The sequence below is a fragment of the Caretta caretta genome, chromosome 25 (assembly GCF_965140235.1).
Source record: "Caretta caretta isolate rCarCar2 chromosome 25, rCarCar1.hap1, whole genome shotgun sequence".
NCBI classification, from domain to species: domain Eukaryota; kingdom Metazoa; phylum Chordata; order Testudines; family Cheloniidae; genus Caretta; species Caretta caretta.
The window spans coordinates 18,437,669-18,458,597 of record NC_134230.1 but is presented as its reverse complement, the minus strand read 5'-3'; the positions used below and the strand labels follow the sequence as shown (position 1 = coordinate 18,458,597).

Below are 20,929 nucleotides of genomic sequence, written 5' to 3'. Positions count from 1 at the left end.
TCGGAGAGCTCCCCCTCACCCCAGTCCAGCCGCTGTATTCCGGCAGTGCACGTTCCATGTGCCGGCAGAGCATGCTGAATGGGGCCTCTTCCCCAGCACGGGCAGCAGGCTGTATCCTGGCTGATCAAAATGACCTTATTTTCTCCCTGCCTTGCACCCGCAGGTCTCACTCCTGAGGGAATCTCGTCTTTTCCCCCCTATCTCTGCTTGTGCTGGACAAGCCGCTTTCCTTGGGAAATCTGCCTGGACACACTCCTCGGCCAACGTTACCGCTGCCTCCATCATCTCTGGCTGGTGTCTCCTCACCAGACCTTAGAGGGATCTGGGAGAAGCTGCATAAATTGCTCTAATATCATGGCATCCGTGACCGCTTCCACATCCTGCCCCCTTGGCCTCAGCCGTCGGGTGGCCCAATCAGTCAACTGCTGCACAAATGCGCTGGCTCTTACCCCCAAGTCCACCTGGCTGCCCTAAATTTCTATGGGTGTCTTTCGGCTGCCAAGCCTCGCCAATCCAGCCCTGCAGCCATGAACACACCGTAGTTCTCGGCCTGCTCTTGGCGCAGCACTGCGTAAGCGGCTTGAACATCTCCCACCAGCTAGGGGCTAACCAGAGCGCCCCTAAGCCTGGATCCCAGCCCCAGCTAGGCGCAATCCGTCAGTCCCAGTGCACTGGGATCATTCCCAGGCCCCACAACTTCCATTCCCCACGGCAGGGCTTGTCGCAGTCTGTACTAACGGCTGCTCTCCCTGGGCCTGTTCCGTCCCAAACTCCTGAAATGTTGGCAGTTGCACCATCTGCCACCCAAACAGGGCTTGTCTCTGGCTTCTGCTGCTCTCCCAGCCACTGCATCGGCTCCAGGTTCAGCCTGTCCTCTCACAGGCCACCTCTCGAGCCTACCTGGCTCTGTGAACGGGCTCCCCCGTCAGCTCCCGGAAACCATGTCTGAGAGGCCCTTGGTGAATCCAGCAGCGTGCGCAGCCCAGCTGGTACCTGCCCCAAGCATCTTTATTGCTGTTTATACTCCAGATGCATCGCAACGTGGCAGCAGGTGTGTAGAGCCCCCTTCCTGCTCCTGGCTCAGCCGTTCAGAGGGCTTGCTTCCCAGCACTGTCCAGCTGGTGAGCTAATAACCTCAGTAGCTCAGCAGGCTCCCTGCTGTGCAAGTGATCCTGGCTACCCTTCCAAACCCAAACTGCCGACGGCCCTCCTACACCAGTGCCCTGGGTCGGCTACGGAACCAGGAGGGTGGCTTGCAAAGGGCTCAACTTATAGCTGCTAACAGCACCCTGTCACAATGCTGTACACACACACGCTGACACAAATGTTTCACACACAGACATTACACACATGCATGCTTCTCCCCCCCAAGAGACATATATCTTCCCCCCCAACCACTCAGATAGACCCTCCCCCCATGCACACACTGGACAAACGCATTCTCCACACACAGAAGGGGAAATTCCTGCTGTGGCCACGGCTCCCTTCAGTCTGAGCCTGTCGCTCCGGGGAACGCTTCTTGGAGCTGGCTGCGGCACTTGGTCCCCCAGGAGCCTGGAGTTCGTTCATTTGCCCAGGGCACGTGGTGACAGGCGGAGCCCTGGGAAGTGACAGGATCTCTGCACCCAGGGCCTCAGCCTGATACCCTCCCTCAGGCAAACCTCCCAGCAAAGCCCAGAGACGCTTTGGGTGAGTAGAATCCAAGCCAGGACGTGGGGCTGTGGCTCCCACAGGACAGGGGGACGGACAGTGTCACACACAAGTGCCTCATGCCCTGTGTCTCAGCAGTGCCCTGTAGGGAGCCCGGCGAGGGCTGCTGGGTCTCCATGGCCTCACAGCGCCATGCCAGGGAATTGGGGCCAGCACTCCCTGCAAAGGAAGACCCCCCCTGCATTGGCTCCCCCACAGCGCCATGCCCCGCAGCGCCATGCTGGGGAATTGGGGCCAGCACTCCCTGCAAAGGAAGACCCCCCCCCTGCATTGGCTCCCCCACAGCGCCATGCCCCGCAGCGCCATGCTGGGGAATTGGGGCCAGCACTCCCTGCAAAGGAAGACCCCCCCCTGCATTGGCTCCCCCACAGCGCCATGCCCCGCAGCGCCATGCTGGGGAATTGGGGCCAGCACTCCCTGCAAAGGAAGACCCCCCCCCTGCATTGGCTCCCCCACAGCGCCATGCCCCGCAGCGCCATGCTGGGGAATTGGGGCCAGCACTCCCTGCAAAGGAAGACCCCCCCCTGCATTGGCTCCCCCACAGCACCATGCCCTGCAGCGCCATGCTGGGGAATTGGGGCCAGCCCTGAGGGCCCCCACCTGAGCCCCTTTCCTGCTGGGGGTGACTATACTGGGGTTGCTTGGTTAGTATGGGTCCATCCTCCCGCAGCTACTGCCTCTTCTGAGCTCTCAAGAGTTCCTCAGCCTAATTCTCTGGCTGCCTGGAGGGCGCATGGCGCGGCTCTGACCGCGCGACCACAGCAGTCACATTGCCAAGGCAACCCCTGGTCTGTGGTCACGCTGGCCCGTTCCTCGTTAGAGAGCTGAGGTCACGGGGGCCCCGGGGAGGCGACACCAGGGTGATGGGAGGCAGCCGCAAACACTGCTGAGCGATGGGCGAAGGGCTGGGCTCGTCCGAGGGGCACCTTTGCCTCCAGGTCCCTGCTATAGCTCAAGCTCAGCCGCGGCTCTGGAGGCGAGAGTGGCCCCGGGATGGGCTGGGCTGGGGTTAGGGAAGCCTGCGTGAGGCCTCAAGGCACATGACCCGTCACAGGGCTCCCCTACGCTGTTACCTGGCAAGCGAGACCCCTGGTCCACACAGAGGCAGGGCTCCATGCCCGCCAGTGTGCATCAGCTGGGTGCGGGACAGGCCACTCCTAGGAAACCTTGGCCCGTGCATGAAGGCTGCCAGCTTGGGCAGGAGGGGAACTGGTGCCCAATATGCTGCAGACCCTGTGCCACTGGAGACTAGACTGAGCCCAGCCCGCTCGCATCATGCAGGCCGCCTGGCAGCTAGCGGGCGCGGCATCGGGTCACAGTGGCCTGGGATAAACTCAGACAGGGACGCAGAGGTGAGAGGCTCCATAGGTCAGCCCCCATGCCCTGGGCCATCCTACTGCACCATTCTTATCTCCGGGGAGCCGCTGCTGGGCAAAGTGCTCGGGCTACTTGGAGTGGAGAACAGCTGTACAGCCCTCTCTGTGGGATTCACCCTGGGGCAGAGGCCCTGTAGGAGGCCTAGGAACCTCTTCAGTCCCATGTAAGCCCGGACGGCTCATGCACGGGGAAAAATTCACTCTGTGCCAGCAGCTACATTAAAGTCCTGGGGAATTCTGACCGTCACCATGCATCATCCCCAGGCCCCAGTGTGAATCCCCTGCACAGGCCTGACGCCTTGTTTCTTGCTAGGGCTGTGAGAGTCAAATTCCTCTTTGCTGGCTCTAGGTTCATGAAACAGCCTCCAAGAGCAGGTGAAGAGGATCCCAGCTCTAACTAGCTGAAGATGCGTGAAATTAACCAGTTCCACTCCCCCCAGCAGGCAACCAATCCATTTTCCTTCAGATTTTCCCTCCTGTTTTGTTTATTACAGAGAAGACAAAAATCTCGGTGTGTGGCCCCATCTGCAAAGAAAAGGGAAATCTGCAAATCAATCTGCAATGGAATCGCCTCTCTCCCAGCCCCTAACTGCAGCTGATTATACAGTGGGTTGTTCCCCCCCCCCCCGTAAGTGATCTCCTGCAGCAGAAAGCAGCATCTGCGCTCCTCTACGCCCACACAAGCCCAAACAGCCCCAGCACATCTAGGCACAGGTTGGAAAGAAATTCCAGACCAGTAGGTGGGGCCTGTTAGCCGCAGTAGAAAACACAAGTGACTCATCAGCACAACTGGTAGATTAGGAAAACAAGCCCGCCCCCTAAATCTATGCGTCTCTGTTGCTCTCTTACATTTAATACATGGGTTTGAGCATGCTCTCCCTAGCAGGAAGCAGATACATGTGTGAAGTATGTCCTTATACTTCAAGTTACTGCTTTGAACACTGGGCCTGATCCTGCTGCCTCTCATTGATTTCTAAGTGAGGGGGCCCTTCCCAGCAAGTTAGAGATAACAGCCTTGCAAGGAGCTACCTGGGTCAGTGTCAATTCAACTGCCTCCATCAAGTGCAGGATTTGCAACAGGGTGAGCACGACTGTCAGCTGGCCCTTTCCGTCAGTCTGTCTCTCTTTCCAGCTGTGCAGGGGCTGTGAGAACTGAGTTGAACACAGTCTGTCAGCTGACCTGCCTATTCAAAGGTTACCTTTGCTTCCTTCACATGGTACAAGTGTACAGACACGTTTAATGGCCCTTGGAGTAACTGGCTCTGTCCAGCCAGTGTGCTTGTGGCCGGCATCCTCATGTCATGCCATTCTTTCCTCTCTCTTTGGTTTCAAGTGTGATGTCACATGGTGTGGCCACACAACACTGCAGACTGCTGGGAAACTGGTTGCTGCCCCAGGCTTGCATGCACAGAAAGTTCAGTCCATGCAAGTCTCGTGAGAGTGTTTCCTCTCCCACCCCTTGTTACTAGAACTGAGCCAAGAGGCAGAGCTGCGGGTGACTCAATAAAAGCAAAAACAAATGAAAACCAGTCTCCTCCTGGCGATAATGGGATTGGTTCTGTCTCCACCAGGCACATTCCAGAGAGGCGCGAGGGAGTGGGGGGAACTTTAACGAAGCCAAATTATTTTCCGTATTCAAATGTCAAAGTTCAGCAAGGTGCCGCTGGCTGCATCTGGCGCAGCTGCTGCCTGGTGGCAATGCGGTGGAGAGGCATCACACCCTTGTTGCAGCCAGCACAGAGTGTCTGGTGTGTGCATCCAGCCTTCAGCCAAGTGACATGCTTTTTCCATTCCCTGCTCTTCATTACTTTTTGGAACGCAGACAGCGTTACACTTGACCACAAGGGGCTTTGTTTCCCTTTGTATTTATTTTCCCTGTGTTTTGCTGTCATGTGCTCTCTTGCCAGACACGAAACTCAGCAAACCTGGTCAGTGAAAGTACAAGTGTATGGCTGTGGTTTGGCTGGGGGGATGGGAATTTTACTCCCCTGGGTGCCAATCCAGCAAAACACTTAAGCACCTGCTTAACTTTTGGCACTTGAATAATCCTGTTGGTTTCACTGGAACATCAAATCAAGCGCCTCCATAAATGTTTGTCTGGATTGGGTCCTGGGGTCAGTGGTTTCTACACGTGCCATTTATGGTACTTCCAACTTTGGGGCCTGGTACTGTAAGCTCCCCCTGCCTTTTCTAGAGCCTGATCCTGTGATGAGCCAGGTGCCCTCAGCTTTCATTGACCTGAGTGGGAGTTGAAGGAGCTAAGCATCTCACAGGAAGGTGCTAATATTTCCCCTGGGTTGGGCCTTAGTTCAGCACTGCTGCCTGCCTCCCATTCAGCTGTGCACCCTATAGCCTGCTACGGGAGTTGGGCCGCTCTTAGGTTTGCAAATGCAGAGCAAAATCCCAGCATGAACTAGGAGGAGGCTGGAATAGATGAGGTTTTTATCTTGGGAGCTGGCACAACTGCCTGAGAAGGCTGGCACCGTCTTGCTGTCTGGTACCAGTCTGAACAGCCACATTGCCTGCACCCTGGGGAGGGAGCAGATATTATGGCAAAGGACCATCCAGTGCTCATATGCTGTACTGTAGTTTCAGCAGCATTTTAGCTTTAGGGTTTTTTTTCTTGTCTTCCCACCATGAGAAGGAGAATGAAGCCTCATCGATTTGATCTCTTCCCCCCTGCTATTTGGATCTGTGGGTGTGAGTTTGTTGTGTCTGAGCTCACGCAGCTCTCGCTGCATGCTTACCTGAAGAGGTACCCATGTTAATTAGCTGACCAAAGCCACAGGAGTATTTGCAATGGAAATTGGCAGAGCAGCTAAGAGGGAGAGAAAGGCTGGTGTTGAAAAGGTCCCGACATATTTTGTGGGGAGGAAAATGTGTCACCGTAACCAGCTTCCTGGTTGAGAACAAATAATGCTCCAATCATCAAACCCCCCTATCCATGTGAGAACATGACTGTGAAGAGAGCCAGCCAGCGCTAAGGAGTGGGCTGACAGGCCAAGATCTTGGGTGTCCAGGAATCAGTCCTGCAGTAATTACTTTGCAGAGCAACCCACTCATTTACTCCCACACTCACCAGGGTACACACACATTCGCTGTCACACATGCTCTCCCTCTCCCACCCAGGATTATGGGGGGATTAAGGGAGGACAGTCTGTCAAAAATCAAGAGTGAACAAAGCCAGGCGAGACACAGACACAGAAAGAGGCCCCCCCCACACACACACATTAAAATGATGGGATGCGATTAGTATTTGCGTTCGGTATTTTTTTCTAGACCCTGCGTCTTAGCTACTTAAACTGTGCTGCTGTAAGAGTGATTCCTGCAAGTTAGCACAACACTGTCGCAATGAGAGCTGAGCAGTACCCTCCGTTTGGGAGCAAAGGAGAGATCAGCCTAGTTCACCAGCTGGGCAGCTGGTGAGTTTAATCAGCCAGACTCAGGGGGAAAGTCACTGCATAACTAGTCCAGGAGCTGGCTCGGGCGACATCGCACTCTGGAAAGCTGCAAATGATGCCTTTGAAGCCGAGATAGGCCAGAGAGACAGTTCACCCTCCCATTTCTCCATGACAATAGCAATAAAGGCACTCAGGTGATCTCTTGGGCCTGGAATACTACTGAATAGCTGCTTAGGACCTGATCCCTATCCCTGTCACCTCCACCCAAATATGCAAGTGATAATGCTGTGTGTTGTGACAGATGCCCGTGTATAAATAGTTAAGAAATAAAGTGCCAGTAGATGGCACTCAAGAATATGCAGTGTTGCTACCTCAGGGTTTTATCCCTCATCTGGCGCTATTTGGTGTGTTTCTTGGAGCTCCAGCTTCTGGATTCATGTGAATATGTGAGACTCTCATCTTTTATTTACCAAAAATAGTTTATAGCCCTTGTGGTTTCAGAGTAAAGCTTGAAAATGTGAGCTGAGTGCACCCCGAAGGCTCAAAATGCAGAAGGTAAAGAAAAACAACCACAAATGTATTATTGTTTTTAATAACTCCTGATTATTAAGCTTCAGAGTAACAGCCGTGTTAGTCTGTATTCTGTATGCATCCGTTGAAGTGAGCTGTAGCTCACGAAAGCTTATGCTCAAATAAATTGGTTAGTCTCTAAGGTGCCACAAGTCCTCCTTTTCTTTTTGATTATTAAGCCAGTCTCATTTTGAGCGAGGGGACTTGATGCATGATTTTTGAATGTTTGAGTCTTGGCAATACTGAATTCCTTCCTTCAGCCCCTTTGCTTCCTGCATCCATGCCTTGTTTATGCTGTCAGGCTGTGAGCCCTATTATAGATCTGCAAAGTGTCCAGCCTGGCTTGCGTGCTATATGAGAAAGATGGTTCAGGCACTAGAAGACTTCGGTTCAAGTCCCTGCTCTGCCACAGACTCCCTGTGTGCCCCTGGGAAAATCACCCTGTGCCTCAGTTCCCCATCTGTACAAGGGATGACAGCCTGGCCTTGCCTGCCAGATGTGTTGGGAGGATAAATACATGAAAGACTGTGAGGTGCTCAGATACTACAGCAATGGAGGCCATAAAAGTACCTTAGAGAGATATAAACATCATAATGGTAAGCTCCTCGGGACAGTCTATGCCCTGCCTAGGGCTAAGGGCACTCAACAAATAATCAACAAAAGTAAAATAAGTGTCAAATGGCCCATGCAAAGGTCCGGGACTTGTTGTCAGAGATCAAGTCCCATCAGTTATATGAAATAACCAGAAATATCCCGCATTGGTTTCCTTCTCTGCATGACATGAGGCAGCATGCCTGGTCACCAGAGGAGTTATGGAATCCATCTTCCTTCCAGCCTCTTATAAAGGTGTTTTTCATGCTTTGACAGACCTGGTGGGGTTTCCTTTAACTGGGGTCTGGGGAACATGTGAAAGCCATTTACAGCATGCGGCATCATCTGGCTTTGCCCGCAGGGGGAGCAGAGGTGTGATGTTCATAGCTCCAATCCTTTGATCTGCCTTGCCTCCGGAAAGGTCTGAGTAGCCACTGCCGGGAAAGCCTGTAACTTGAGGGCAGCCTGGCCAGACGAGCAGTCAGCAAAGCTGGTTTATTGCTTTGCATATATTGGGCTGAGACTTAACAAATAAAGTCAGAGTGTTTCTTTTAAACATGTAAAGCAGCAGGGGGGCGTGTGGGTAAGTATTTATAGTGCACAGTTACAGCTACAGAAGGGAACCCTTAGGGGAAAGTGCAGGTTGATGAAAAATGAAGTGGAGACCAATTTCAGAGGAAAGCTGCACGTGCGTGGGGTTGGGGAACCATAGAGTCCAGGGTGGGAGACCATCAGAAACAACAGAAAACAGGTTCAGATAGCAATGGTTCTTTGTGTGGTGACTGGGAGTCAGGACTCCTGGGTTCTGTAACTGACTCCCTGTATGACCTAGGGCAAGCCATTAACCTCTCTTTGCTTCCCTATCCCAAGCTGTAAGACAGGGATAGTAACAAGAGGCATTTTGAGCCAGAAGGTAGGGCATTAGAATGAAACTCCAGAGACCTGAGGATCTGCTGTTAACCTGTGGTTACCTTATGCAAGTGACTTCTCTCTGTGCCTCTGTCCCCGCTCCGCTTTGCTTGTCATGGCTATTTAGACTATCAGCTGTTTGGGGCAGGGACTATCTCTATGTAGGTACAGCATTTAACACAATAGGGCTACATTCTTGATTGGGGCCACTGCATGCTACAGGAATACAAATAAATTAATAACTAGATCTTCCCTCCTTTGGCTGACAATGAATGTCTTTAAAGTGCCATTAGATCCCAGGTGAAAGGTGCCGAGGAAGTGCCAGATATGTTGAATTGCTCCACCAGATTGACAAGGATCAAGTTTGAAAAATACACAGTTCCACTCTTTCAAATGAAATCATCTCCTCGAACTGCAGCAGCCTTAGCCAGTTCTCATCATGCTGCCTTGAGAGAGTATTTTGAGAAATGAAAAGCTTTCCAAATAAGTTTATTCTTCTGTACAAATTCCTTATCCCCCCTTTTCAGATGTGGAAACTGAGGCACGGAGAATCCAAAGGGACTGGCAAGGCCAGGATTAGACAATATCCTGATTTCCAAGTCCGCTCCCTGCCTTCAGCTTTCTCTAGTTCTCTGCTGAGGTGCTTGCTGCACACTCTTAGAACCGCACTGATGTTTCTAGATCACATGGAGCATCAGCATTTTGCCCAGCTGTTGATAACACGCCTCCCTTAGCACACAGCCAACAGTGATTATGATGTTCTACATCAGTGGTTTTCAACTGGGGGCCTGCAGACTATATCTAAGATTTCCAAAGGGGTCTGCACCTCCATCCGGAATTTTGTAGGTGTCCGCAAGTGAAAAAAGGTTGAAGGCCTCTGTTCTAGGTGTATCGGGAAGTGGTGAAGAATGAAGTTCTGGACAGAGAGGTAAGACACCCAAGATGTGAGGATCTTTGACAACAGAACGGCACCCTCTGGAGGGTACTATTGTTCTTCCACAAAACTGTTCCTTTCAGTGAATGCTGGCACAGGTAGGCTGTGGTCTAATAATTACACAGCTCAGGATCCTTTCAGGGCTTCTCCCACAGGCCGCAAACAGTAGTGAAGTACAGCATGTGCTAGTCCTGTACACGGGACACGAGACACAAAGGACAGGGGCTGCCTGTAATGCCTGCGCAGGGGGACTGGGTGGCCTTCTCATGGGAAGGCACTGCCCCCTCTGGAACAAGTTACATTCCAAAACCAAAGTGGAACCGTTAACCGCTTTGGTGCAGTCTAAAGTAGGTGCGTGAAACAGTGTGAATTAATAATATAACATCCCAGAAGTTAGAGGTGGACAAGAGCTGCTAGATCAGACTGTGCTGGACACAAGGAGGTCCCAGGGGTCTTCTGCGAGGGAGCCTTACAACTGGGGGCAACTTATGCCTCTTATGAGCTGTGGTAGCAGGATTATTGTCCAGCCACTGTGTGTTTGCCATACGACAGCAGCAGCTCGCACCCTTTGGCACCTCAGGAACTGGGTGCACCCTGTGGGCAGCGCTGGGGATCCCCTTCAGCAGCCTGCTTGGTGCCAGGGGGCCTCTCTGGTGTGAATCACTCCACAGGGTCCCACCCCCAGGGCCCAGCTGCTTGTTGTAGGGCAGCACCCCTCGGATCTGACCAGTTCTGTGGGGTGGCAGCACCAGATGTCCCTCTCCAGGCCTCTTCGTGGGGCAGCGCCACGGGACACCATGGACCCAGGCTCCCTATGGGGGCACCGGGGGGCGGGGGGGCTCCGGGGGGCAGCGCTGGGGGGGCACCACGGACCCAGGCTCTCTATGGGGGCGTGGGGGGCTCCTGGGGGCAGCGCCGGGGGGGCACCACGGACCCAGGCTCCCTATTGGGGCACTGGGGGGCGGGGGGCTCCTGAGGGCAGCGCTGGGGGGCACCACGGACCCAAGCTCCCTATGGGGGGGCGGGAGGGCTCCGGGGGGGCACCACGGACCCAGGCTCCCTATGGGGGGGACACTGGGGGGCAGGGGGCTCCTGAGGGCAGCGCTGGGGGGCACCACGGACCCAGGCTCCCTATGGGGGGTCGGAAGGCTCCTGAGGGCAGCGCCGGGGGGGCACCACGGACCCAGGCTCCCTATGGGGCACCGGGGGTGGGGGGCTCCTGGGGGCAGCGCCGGGGGGGCACCACGGACCCAGGCTCCCTATGGGGGGTTGGGGGACTCCTGGGGGCAGCGCCGGGGGGGCACCACGGACCCAGGCTCCCCATGGGGGGTCGGGGGACTCCTGGGGGCAGCGCCGGGGGGGCACCACGGACCCAGGCTCCCTATGGGGGCACTGGGGGGCGGGGGGCTCCTGAGGGCAGCGCCGGGGGGCACCACGGACCCAGGCTCCCCATGGGGGCTCCGGGGGGGGTCCGCAGGGGAGGCCGGGCCGGGCCGCACTCGGCTCCTGCCCCTTTAACGCGGCGGCGGCTCCAGCCCAGCGCCGGGCCCGGCGGCGGCGCGGGGAAGATGGCGGAGTCCGGCGGGGCCGAGTCCGCCCTGGAGCGGCCGAGCAGGTGAGCGGGGCCGGGGCCAACCTGCCCCCTGCATCGCCCCCCGGGTCCCCCCCTCCCCCATCGCCCCCCCTCGCTCCCCCCCTGCCCCCCGGGTCCCCCCCTGCCCCATCGCTCCCCCCTCGCTCCCCGGATCCTCCCTCCCTGCCCCCCCGGGTTCCCCATCGCTCCCGGATCCCCTGCGCCCCCCGGGTCCCTCCCTGGGTCCCCCCCTGCCCCATCGCTCCCCCATCGCCCCACGGATCCCCCTCTGCCCCCCGGATCCCTCCCCGGGTCTCCCCTCCCCCCTCGCTCCCTGGATCCTCCCCCCGGGTCCCCCATCGCCCCCCGGGTCCCCTCCTTTCCCCTCCCCCATTGCTCCCCGCCATCCCTTCCCCTCCCCTCCCCTCCCCCCTGCCCCCCGGATCCCTCCCTCCTCCCCCATCGCTCCCTGCCATCCCGCCTGCCCCTTCCTCCTGCTCCCTCCCTTCCCCCCCCGCGGATCCTCCCTCCCCCATCACTCCCCGCCATCCCACCGTCCCTCCCCCTGGATCCCCCCTGCCCTCCCCCACCTGCTCCCCGGATTCCTCCCCTCCCCCCAGATCCCTCCCCGCCATCCTGCCTGCCCCTCCCCCCTGCCTCCTGGATTCCTCCCTGCCCGTCCCCCTGGATCCCCCTCACCTGCCCCCTGGATCCCTCCCCTCCCGACCTCTCTTCCCTCCCCCCAGCCTTTCTGCTCCCCCTTTTCCCCAGTGCTCCCCTCCTTAACTCTCTGCTGCTGCTTGGCCCCAGCTGCCTGCCCACACTTCCTCCATTGTCCCCATCCCACTGCCCCCTAGCATGCATGCCCCGCCCCTTCTTGCACCCACCTGCTCCCCTCGGCTGTGCCTCTTGCACATACCCCCCTGCTCATGCACCTCTGCCTACCCTGATCCCCGCCTGCCCACCACCAGACGTTGCTCTGTGCCCCTTCCTCCCCCATGCCCCACCTTTCCCTGTGCCCCTCAGTGCATCCACTTAGAAACTCCCCCTCCTCTCCCCACCATGGGTCCCTCTCAACACACAGAGGAAAGTAAAAGTCTGGAGAAGTCCTTTTTTCTGCCAAGAATTAACCCCTTCCTGCTTGGAGACTTAGACTTTGTCTTTCTGCAGCAACAACAAAATGGTGTTTTTTATATCGAGATATCATTTGCTATGTAAAATCATAGTTGGGATAAGATGCAGCTAGTTTTTACCTGAGTATACCTAGTTGAAGTCAGTCCTGTTTCACACCTCCCCCGCAGTTTATTGTGACTTGCTACATCGGGGTAAAAACTACAGCCCCTTGTCTCCACTAGGTTTTTACATCAAAATAGCTATCCTGGTGCAAAACCACACCTCTTCTGCAGCGAGGACACAGTCCAATTTGGCAACTGAACTGGAAGGGGAGGGAGGAAAACGAATACAATGAATGTATTTAATGATCCCTTGTCTCTGATATTTGACCAAAGACATCAGAAGACACCCCCGTCCCCCCCTCCAACCTCCCCAAATCCAGGGTCTTTCCTGGTAAACTAGAGGCGGAGGTGGTGGTGAATTATTGCTAATTCTTAAGCATTAAGATTAATTTTTGGGGAGCATTAATGATTTCTGCAAAGACCAGTCCCTTTGAAGTAAACGTTTTTTGTAAAGATTTTCTCCAGTAGAATCAAACCTAGTCACAAGTTCCTGAAATGAACAATCTGCATAGATATTAATTAATTCCTAGGACTTCCTCCAAGAATGTATTAATAATTCCCAAACAAAAACTAGTCTTTGAAGAAATACTGCATCCTCCTTAGTTTTGTGATGCCGGCTCGTTTCTTCGGGGGAGAGAGAGGAAGTGGGCGGTGGCAAACAGCAAGTGAGTTTGCTCCCTGCCTTAATCTCTCAAACTGGCCTCAGTTCTTGGGACAGAGTTGCTTCCTAGGGAGTGGGCATAGGTGTTTGGGCTAAGATTTCTGACGGGGATTTTCTGGTGTGCTCTTTGTCACACTCCAGTACTGCTGTCTATAGTGTAAATGAAACGGGTTACACTGAGCAATAATTCACCACCACCTCCGCTCTAGTCTACGGTGGAAGAGGGGTTTTGCTGGTATTGCTATACCAGTAGAGAGGGAGTGGCAAACCCTCCTAGTGTAGATGCCGCTGTCTACCAACAGAGGGGTCTTTTGCCTGTATGGCTTATGTCAGTTCCCCAAACAAAATAAGCTATGTCAGCAAAATGACTTTTTTGTGGGTGTGGCTGTGTCTACACTCAGGTTTTCGTTGGTAGAGGAAAGGTGTAAAAAATCATACCACTAACCAACGTTGTATCAGCAAAAGTCCCTAGTATAAACCTGGCTACTCTTTCTTGAGTGCTCACAGTGAATTTAGACCCATCATTTTCTATATATAGTTGGGATAATGTTTTCCAATGTGCATTACTTTGCATTTATCAACAATGAATTTCATCTGCCATTTTGTTGCCCAGTCACCCAATTTTGTGAGATCCCTTCGTAGCTCTTCAGAGTCAGCTTTGGACTTAACAATCTTGAGTAACTTTGCATCATCTGCAAACACTGTCACCTCACAGTTTACCCCTTTTCCCAGACCATTTATGAATATGTTGAATAGGCCTGGTCCCAGTACAGATCTTTGGGGGACCCTGCTATTTACCTCTCTCCATTGTGAAAACTGACCATTTATTCCTACCCTTTGTTTCCTGTCTTTTAACCTGTTACTGATCCATGAGGGGACCTTCTCTCTTATCCCATGACTGCTTACTTTGCTTAAAAGCCTTTGGTGAGGGACCTTGTAAAAGGCTTTCTGAAAATCCAAGTACACTGTATCCACTGGATCACCCTTGTCCACATGTTTGTTGACCCCTCTTGAAGTCATTGTGGAATTTGTGGGTAGTTCTCTGAAAACATCTGCTCAATGTGCAGTGACAGTCAAAAAAGCGAACAGAATGTTAACAACTATTAGGAAAGAGATGGATAATAAGACAGAAAATATCATAATGCCATTATATAAACCTATGGTACACCCACACCTTAAATACTGCATACAGTTCTGGTCGCCCCATCTCAAAATATATTAGAACTGGAAAAAGTACAGAGAAGGTGTGACATTCCCCGCTGGTATTACCCTGCTCAGCTGTGAGAACTCCCACTCCTGGGCTATTCATGCATAGCCTCTGGCATGTAAGCTGCTTGGATTGTGCAACCGAATGACACTAGCCAATATCTCCGGTCTCAGACACAGCCCTAGGAACTCCGTCTTGCACTGTCCATTTATGCCCGTTGGATGCTGCAAGCTTATATGAGTCTGGCAATTTAACAAAGAAATTGATATGTACCAGGCTTGTTATCTCAAGGGGAGTCTCTGTCATGCTTCAAACCAAACGCACTGCTTCAGGTAGAATAAACAGATTTATTAACTATAAAGATAGATTTTTATAAGTGATTATAAGTCAAAGCATAACAAGTCGGACTTGATCAAATGAAATAAAAGCAAAATGCATTCTAAGCTGATCTTAACACTTTCAGTGCCCTTACAAACTTAGATGCTCTCACCACAGGCTGAGTGGTTGCCCTTCAGCCAGGCTCTCCCCTTTGATCAGCGTTTCAGTCGCTTGGTGGTGATGTCTGTAGATGGAGGTGGAAGAGAGAGGAAGAGCATGGCAAACATCTCTCCCTTTTATCATGTTCTTTCTTCCCTCTTGGCTTTGCCCCCCTCAGAGTCAGGTGAGCATTACCTCATCGCAGTCCCCAATTGTCCAAAGGAAGGGGGGTGACTCACTCGAGAGTCCAACAGATCCTTTTGTTGCTGCCTCGGCCAGCATCCTTTGTTCCTGTGAGGCTGGGCTGGGTTTGTCCCCTACATACCTTGATGAGGTGTGAGCTGACCCTCTGCTCTTAGAGAGTTCTTGCCAGTTCTTATTTTAAGCCATGAAGACACATTTTCAGCCTCAGAACTATATACATGAAATTACAACCTATAACATTACGTAAGAACAATTACTATCACATCACTATAACAACAATGCTCAGTGCATCATGAGCCTTCCGAAGACACCCGGCATGACAAACTTTGCATTGGATACCACACAATCATTCTACAGGGATGAACATGGGGGTGCTGGGTGTTCCCCCCGAGGTACAGAGCATCACAGAAGAGCAACAAAAATGGTTAGGGGTATGGAACAGCTTCCATATAAAGAAAATTTTAAAAGACTGGGACTTTTCAGCTTGGAAAAGAGACGACTGAGGGAGGATGTGACAGAGATCTATAAAAACATGATGGGTGTGGAGACAGTGAATAAGGACGTGTTAGTTACCCTTTCACATAACACAAGAACCAGGGGTCACTCAATAAAATGAACAGGCAGCAGATTTAAAACAAACATGAGGAAGCACTTATTCATACAGTGCACAGGCAACCTGTGGAACTCATTGCCAGGGGATGTTGTAAAGGCCAGAAGTGTAGCTGGGTTCAAAAAAGAATTAGATCTGTTCATGGTGATGAACATTAGCCAAGATGGTCAGGGATACAACCCCATGCTCTGGTTGACCCTAAACTTCTGACTGCCGGAAGCTGGGACTGAACAACAGGAAATGGATCTTTTGATAAACTGCTCTGTTCTTTTCATTTCCTCTGAGGCATTTGGCACTGTTCGAAGACAGGATACTTGGCTAGCTGGCCTGTTGGTTTGACCCAGTATGGCTGTTCTTAGTTATTAGAATTAGCTGTATGGGGGATAGGAAATGAAGGAATACTGGGATTCCATGCATTCCACTTTATTTGTATTTTAAAAAAGAAAATCCCTTAAAAATCCCCAACAGATCTTCATGTTCGAGCAATGTCGTTTGGCTGATGCCAAGAGTAAGGTTGCTGGTCTCCAGAGCATTCTTTATCCAGGCCGCTGTAGAGAAGGTTGGTTGTGGGTGCAGGGTGAAGGAGAAGCAGTGAGGGCAGAAATTCCTGGAGGATTCTCTCTCCACTTCCCCCGGTGTAATATCAATACACTTTGTGATGTATACGTGTGCAGCTGTGAAATTTTATTGAATGGTTTTAATGAAAAGATGAGGAGTACTTGTGGCACCTTAGAGACTAACCAATTTATTTGAGCATGAGCTTTCGTTTTGGTTTTCCTTCACGAGGAAATGTAATCATGTTTCATAACAATTTTTAACGGGTTTGGTGATCTAAAGCTGCAACAGACAAGTTGCATTCAGCTTTGTGTCAACTAGCGGGTAAACATTAGCCCCAGATTTACTTACATTGCTGACATAATGCTGAACTGACTTGCTCTTTTCCAGGTTGATGTCTGATAATTCGATTGTTCAAAAATAAAGCTTAAACACACTTCAATTTCTTAGTGAAAACGAGGCCTAAATGTAATTATTCCTGATTGATTTTTTTTTAAATAATGTCCTTTATCGATGGGGATTTATAGGAATGGGGTTAAGTGATCTAGCAGGACATAAATGTTTCCATCAGAAATGACCAGCTACAGCTGTTGATTGCAGAAAAACATTTGATTCCATTTAAGTATTGACAGTTTGTAAGATATTTTCAGATTACTCTGTTTTGGGGGCCTATTTTAAAAATACCAGGTATTTATTTCATACTGCTGTTCTGATCCCAAATATTTTATATAGGTTCCCTCCCAAAATCAAGCATTGCTGCTGTACTGATAATATCCCAGCCTTTCTTACTGGGCACATGCAGGGTGCTGGGTTTCTCCATACTCGCATGTGTTGTGCTGGCCATCCTGTTTGTCTTCCTGTGATCCGTCAGGGGACTGAAAAGTACAAGGATCCTCTTGCACTTTGTATGCTTCAATTCCTTATGCTTAGAATAATGGACCCAGACAAGTGGTGTAGAAGGTCAGTGTGACATCTGTGAGGGTGGGCACAGAAGCATAGTTGGGAGGGCTGATTTTTTTGGCCCACGAGACACTATAATGTCCCCTGTAAAGGATATGTAAGATTAACAGTTGATTCAGAAAGCCAGCTCCAGATCTCTGTGCTGCACTGTTCAGATGGGAGCTCTTCCATATATACATTAAAACCTCTTATACTTCTGGTGTGTGTGTGTATAAAATACATATATGTAAAACCTGGTCACTGCTAAAGATGTGTAGTTCCTTTGATTGTTGTGAACAGATGGTTACTTAATACAGGGTGGCAAAGACCCTTCAGAGAACTTTTCAATGTAGGCATCTGCAATTGCATTGTTGTTTATGCATTCTAAAACACCACATACATAAACCATACCCCTCTCTTTGCAAGTTAAAATGTATAATTGTTCAAGTGACATTCTTCACATTTGGAAAAAATCCTGAAGAGACTTCCCTTCCTGGCTGCATTAGCCGGTGACTGCAATGAAATTTAAACCGATGACCATGTCAAGGTGAGACTTGCTGTAGAGGGGATAGGAAATTTCTCAAGGATGGAGATCTTGTGGACCGTTGGCACAGGTGACACAGTTAGTACATGGCAGTAAATACAGGTTTGATTGTGCACACAGTGGGATTGCCACATGCTAGTCTTTCTGGTTTAATGCATGCATTTGTTTCGCTCTCATGAGCTACAAGTTGTTATAGTTGAACGCTGTTCAGTAGCTCGCATTCCCTGTCCATTCTAAATCGTGTATTACCGTGTCATTCCTTCACTTGGGAGGACAAATGTGCCCTCTCAACTTAAGCTGGCTGCATTTGCAAAGGAAACAGTCAATACGTGCATCGCGCTATGGGGAGGCAGTGTTCCTTGAGGCTAGAGCACAGCATTGGGGAAGAGGCCTTTCTGAATTCTAGCCCTAGCTTTGCGACTGACTTGTTGTGTAGCCTTGGTGTGTCATTACACCTCTCTCCATCCCCAAGCCCTCCTCCATAGAAATAGGGACAGTAATACTTCCTGTGGATGCTGTGAAGGCTAGTTGATGTCTGTGTAGCATTGGGAAGATTTACAGTGCTATGTGAAGTGGTGTAATTTGTTCGGAAGACATCGTAAACTATCCGGAATGGAGCTTCAGTGGTTTGTTCCCTGCCCTACGGAGAAACTGTTCTTGCATCGTTGCATGTTGGTTGTTTTGAAATAAAGGGCTCTGCCACTCTAGATACCACTACTGCTTTCTTAAGTTTGGGTTCGTGAGAGAGTTCAGGGGTCTGCAGGAAGCAGAGTGTGAGGGAGAAGCTTTAAGGGCACCTCCTCCAGACCTTTATTTTGATTTGTGGTGCTCATTAAATATTTATTCTCGAAGGCAGATGAAAACAGTCCTTTGTTGCAGTTACGCAGACAGATACCATTTCAGTGGTGCAGGATTGTTCAAACAGCTGGAAATTCTGTCTGTGCAGAGGAATTACTACTGCGCTGTTAATGCTATTCACTTTAAAATAACACCGTAACCTCCTAAAAGCCAGGAAATTCAGCGATGTCTGCCACACATCCTATACACTAACCCAGTAAGGCAGAGATGGTCTCAGAACTGCATATGATCTTGCATTGGCTGTGTGCCGCTGTACTGTGGCACCTAGAAGGCATAGACAGAAGGGTCACTATAATCCTGAATTTGCCTGGGTTTTGCATAGTAAGAGGTATGTGTGCACACATACTGCACGTCCGTTCACATGTGTTTGCAATGCTTTTCAGTTACATTATTCCTCTTTTGATTGTTTAAAAGGTTGCAGTAAGAATTTAGTACCTTTAAAACAAGACCAAACTGATCCCAAATCCAAACCTTGTCTTTTGAAGTTAATGCTTCTTGCTTTTCGTGCAGTTAAGAATTGATGAAATGCAAAGGGCTATTACATCCAGCCCTTTCTATCTTGGTGAGGGAGAGGTTCAGGATACATAAATACATTTGGAAGAATGGGTACAGCCCAGGTCCTAAAGGAGGATTCCGACTCCAGAGAAGGTGGGTACAGAAGAGACAGCGAGACTCATTTGGTGTCCCCTGGAAGGAGACGCGTACTGAACTGTATATTAGATTGAGGGATGGGTGAACTTTACTGCAGCGTTTGAGGACAAGAGGAAGGGTCGTGCTATGCTCTAGGAAAAATCCTTTTGGACTCTAGGGAAAAGGTATTGTGCAGAGTCACTGAGTGGGAACTGACTAGGGAAGGTCTCAGCAAGGTATCAGGAAGAGCTGTGAATTTGGAATAATCTACCACAGAAAATAAGAGAAGCAAGTGGTACAAACTTTTTTAGTAAAACAAAGACTCCCGTTCCCCTCCCTCCCGCACCCCCAAAATAAAGTCTGCACAAAATGAAAAATGTGAAATATTTCCCACAACCCAGGAATCCTATAATATACTTTGGTGTCACCTGCCAAAAGCAGAATGAATGGATGCGGGAGACCTATAATTTTCTCCAGCTTAAAAGATGCATGTGTCTCATTGCACATCAAGAGCAAACAGGTCTGTTTTTTTTCTTCCTTAAAGAAGGTGGGAGAAAGAGATCAAATGTATCAGGAAGGAGGGGAAACCCAGTACAAAGGGAGATTATGGGCTGAACTAAGAGGCTAGGATTGAATTTATGTTGCTGTAACCTAATATACCTTTATTGTGGAGTCTGGTCCATTAGGGGACTTTTTTTCTCTAGGAACTGTTCAAAAATTCAGTTTTGCATAGATTTATATTCTGAGTATTTGCAACAAGGAGCTATTAAAACAAATTTAGCTGCCAGCTATGATAGACATATATATATCTATATACTCGTATAAATGTTTATGCTGTAGTTGAGTCACTAAAAATGATTGCTGCTTTTTTTTCTTTCATCATCTAAAGGCTTCTGAGCTGATGGTTTGATTATGTAGTTTAAAAGTAAACTTCAGAAGTGCTTTATAGGCGTTGTGAGTTACTCTATAAGTAAACATTTAGTGCATTGTAAGGGACAATCCTGCATTAGTAGGACAATGAACTAGAGCAGGCGTTCTCAAACTGTGGGTTGGGACTCCAAAGTGGGTCACCACCCCATTTTAATGGGGTCACCAAGGCTGATGTTGGCCCTGGGCCCCAGCAAGTCTGAAGCCCAAGCCCCACTGCCCAGAGCTAAGGTTACATGTCCCCTGCCCAAGGCAGAAGCCCTTGGGCTTCAGCTTTAGTCTCCCCACCTGGGGCAGCAAGGCTCAGGTATTGGGGCTTGGTCTTTGGCCCCCCTCCTGCGGTTGTGTAGTAATTTTTGTTGTCAGCAGGAGGTCACGGTGCAATGAAGTTTGAGAACCCCTGGACTAGAGCACTGGTTCTCAGCCTGCAGCCTGAGGGCTGCTTGTGGCCCAATCAGCACACAACTGCGACCCACGTGACAACTTCAGGTCCATACAGGTAGTATATACATTGTGTGGATGCGACCCAGAAAACACAAAGAGAGCTGCATATACAGTCCACAATGGTAAATAAGTTGAGAACCGCTGGACTAGAGGGCCTATGAAGTCTTTTTCCATTTCTAATTTATATTAACTATAATTATATTATATTATATTAACTATAATTGCTGACCTTTCGTAGAAGGAGAATAGAAAATGAAATGAAATGACCTTTCCAAAGAAAAGCCATTGCAGCACTCAGGTAGGACTTAGACTGTTCTGTTCAGTTAACACAGAGAAGCTGGAGTTCAAGGTGCGTAGTGTAGAACCGGTTTATGTCCCGTCCAAGATTCTTTAGAAATGCTACAGGAGAGCTTATAATGGGCACATCCTTACCCAGAAGGTGAGTGAAAAGGTCGTAGAAATGCAGGAAATGAGTGATATTAAGAGAATTTGACCATACAGAATTTGAAATTATAATGCCAGTTCCAAGTGCTCATGCAGCTGCTTGCCAGTGCTGCAAACCCGGATTTCTTGT

The 20,929-nt window shown here is 50.6% G+C and overlaps 1 protein-coding gene across 2 annotated transcripts in view; it reads left to right on the top strand.

Annotated features, from left to right (window-relative positions):
- The first annotated feature begins 10,949 nt into the window (after nt 1–10,949).
- The window catches only part of KLHL26 (kelch like family member 26), a 36,986-nt gene continuing 27,006 nt past the window's right edge, over nt 10,950–20,929 (top strand). The window contains exon 1 of one of the 2 annotated variants that reach the window (XM_048831061.2): nt 10,950–11,106. In XM_048831061.2, the coding sequence (XP_048687018.2) occupies nt 11,060–11,106 (47 nt within the window). In that variant the 5' untranslated portion in view covers nt 10,950–11,059. The remainder of the gene's footprint in view (nt 11,107–20,929) is intronic. The other variant, XM_075123131.1, reaches the window with a different exon arrangement.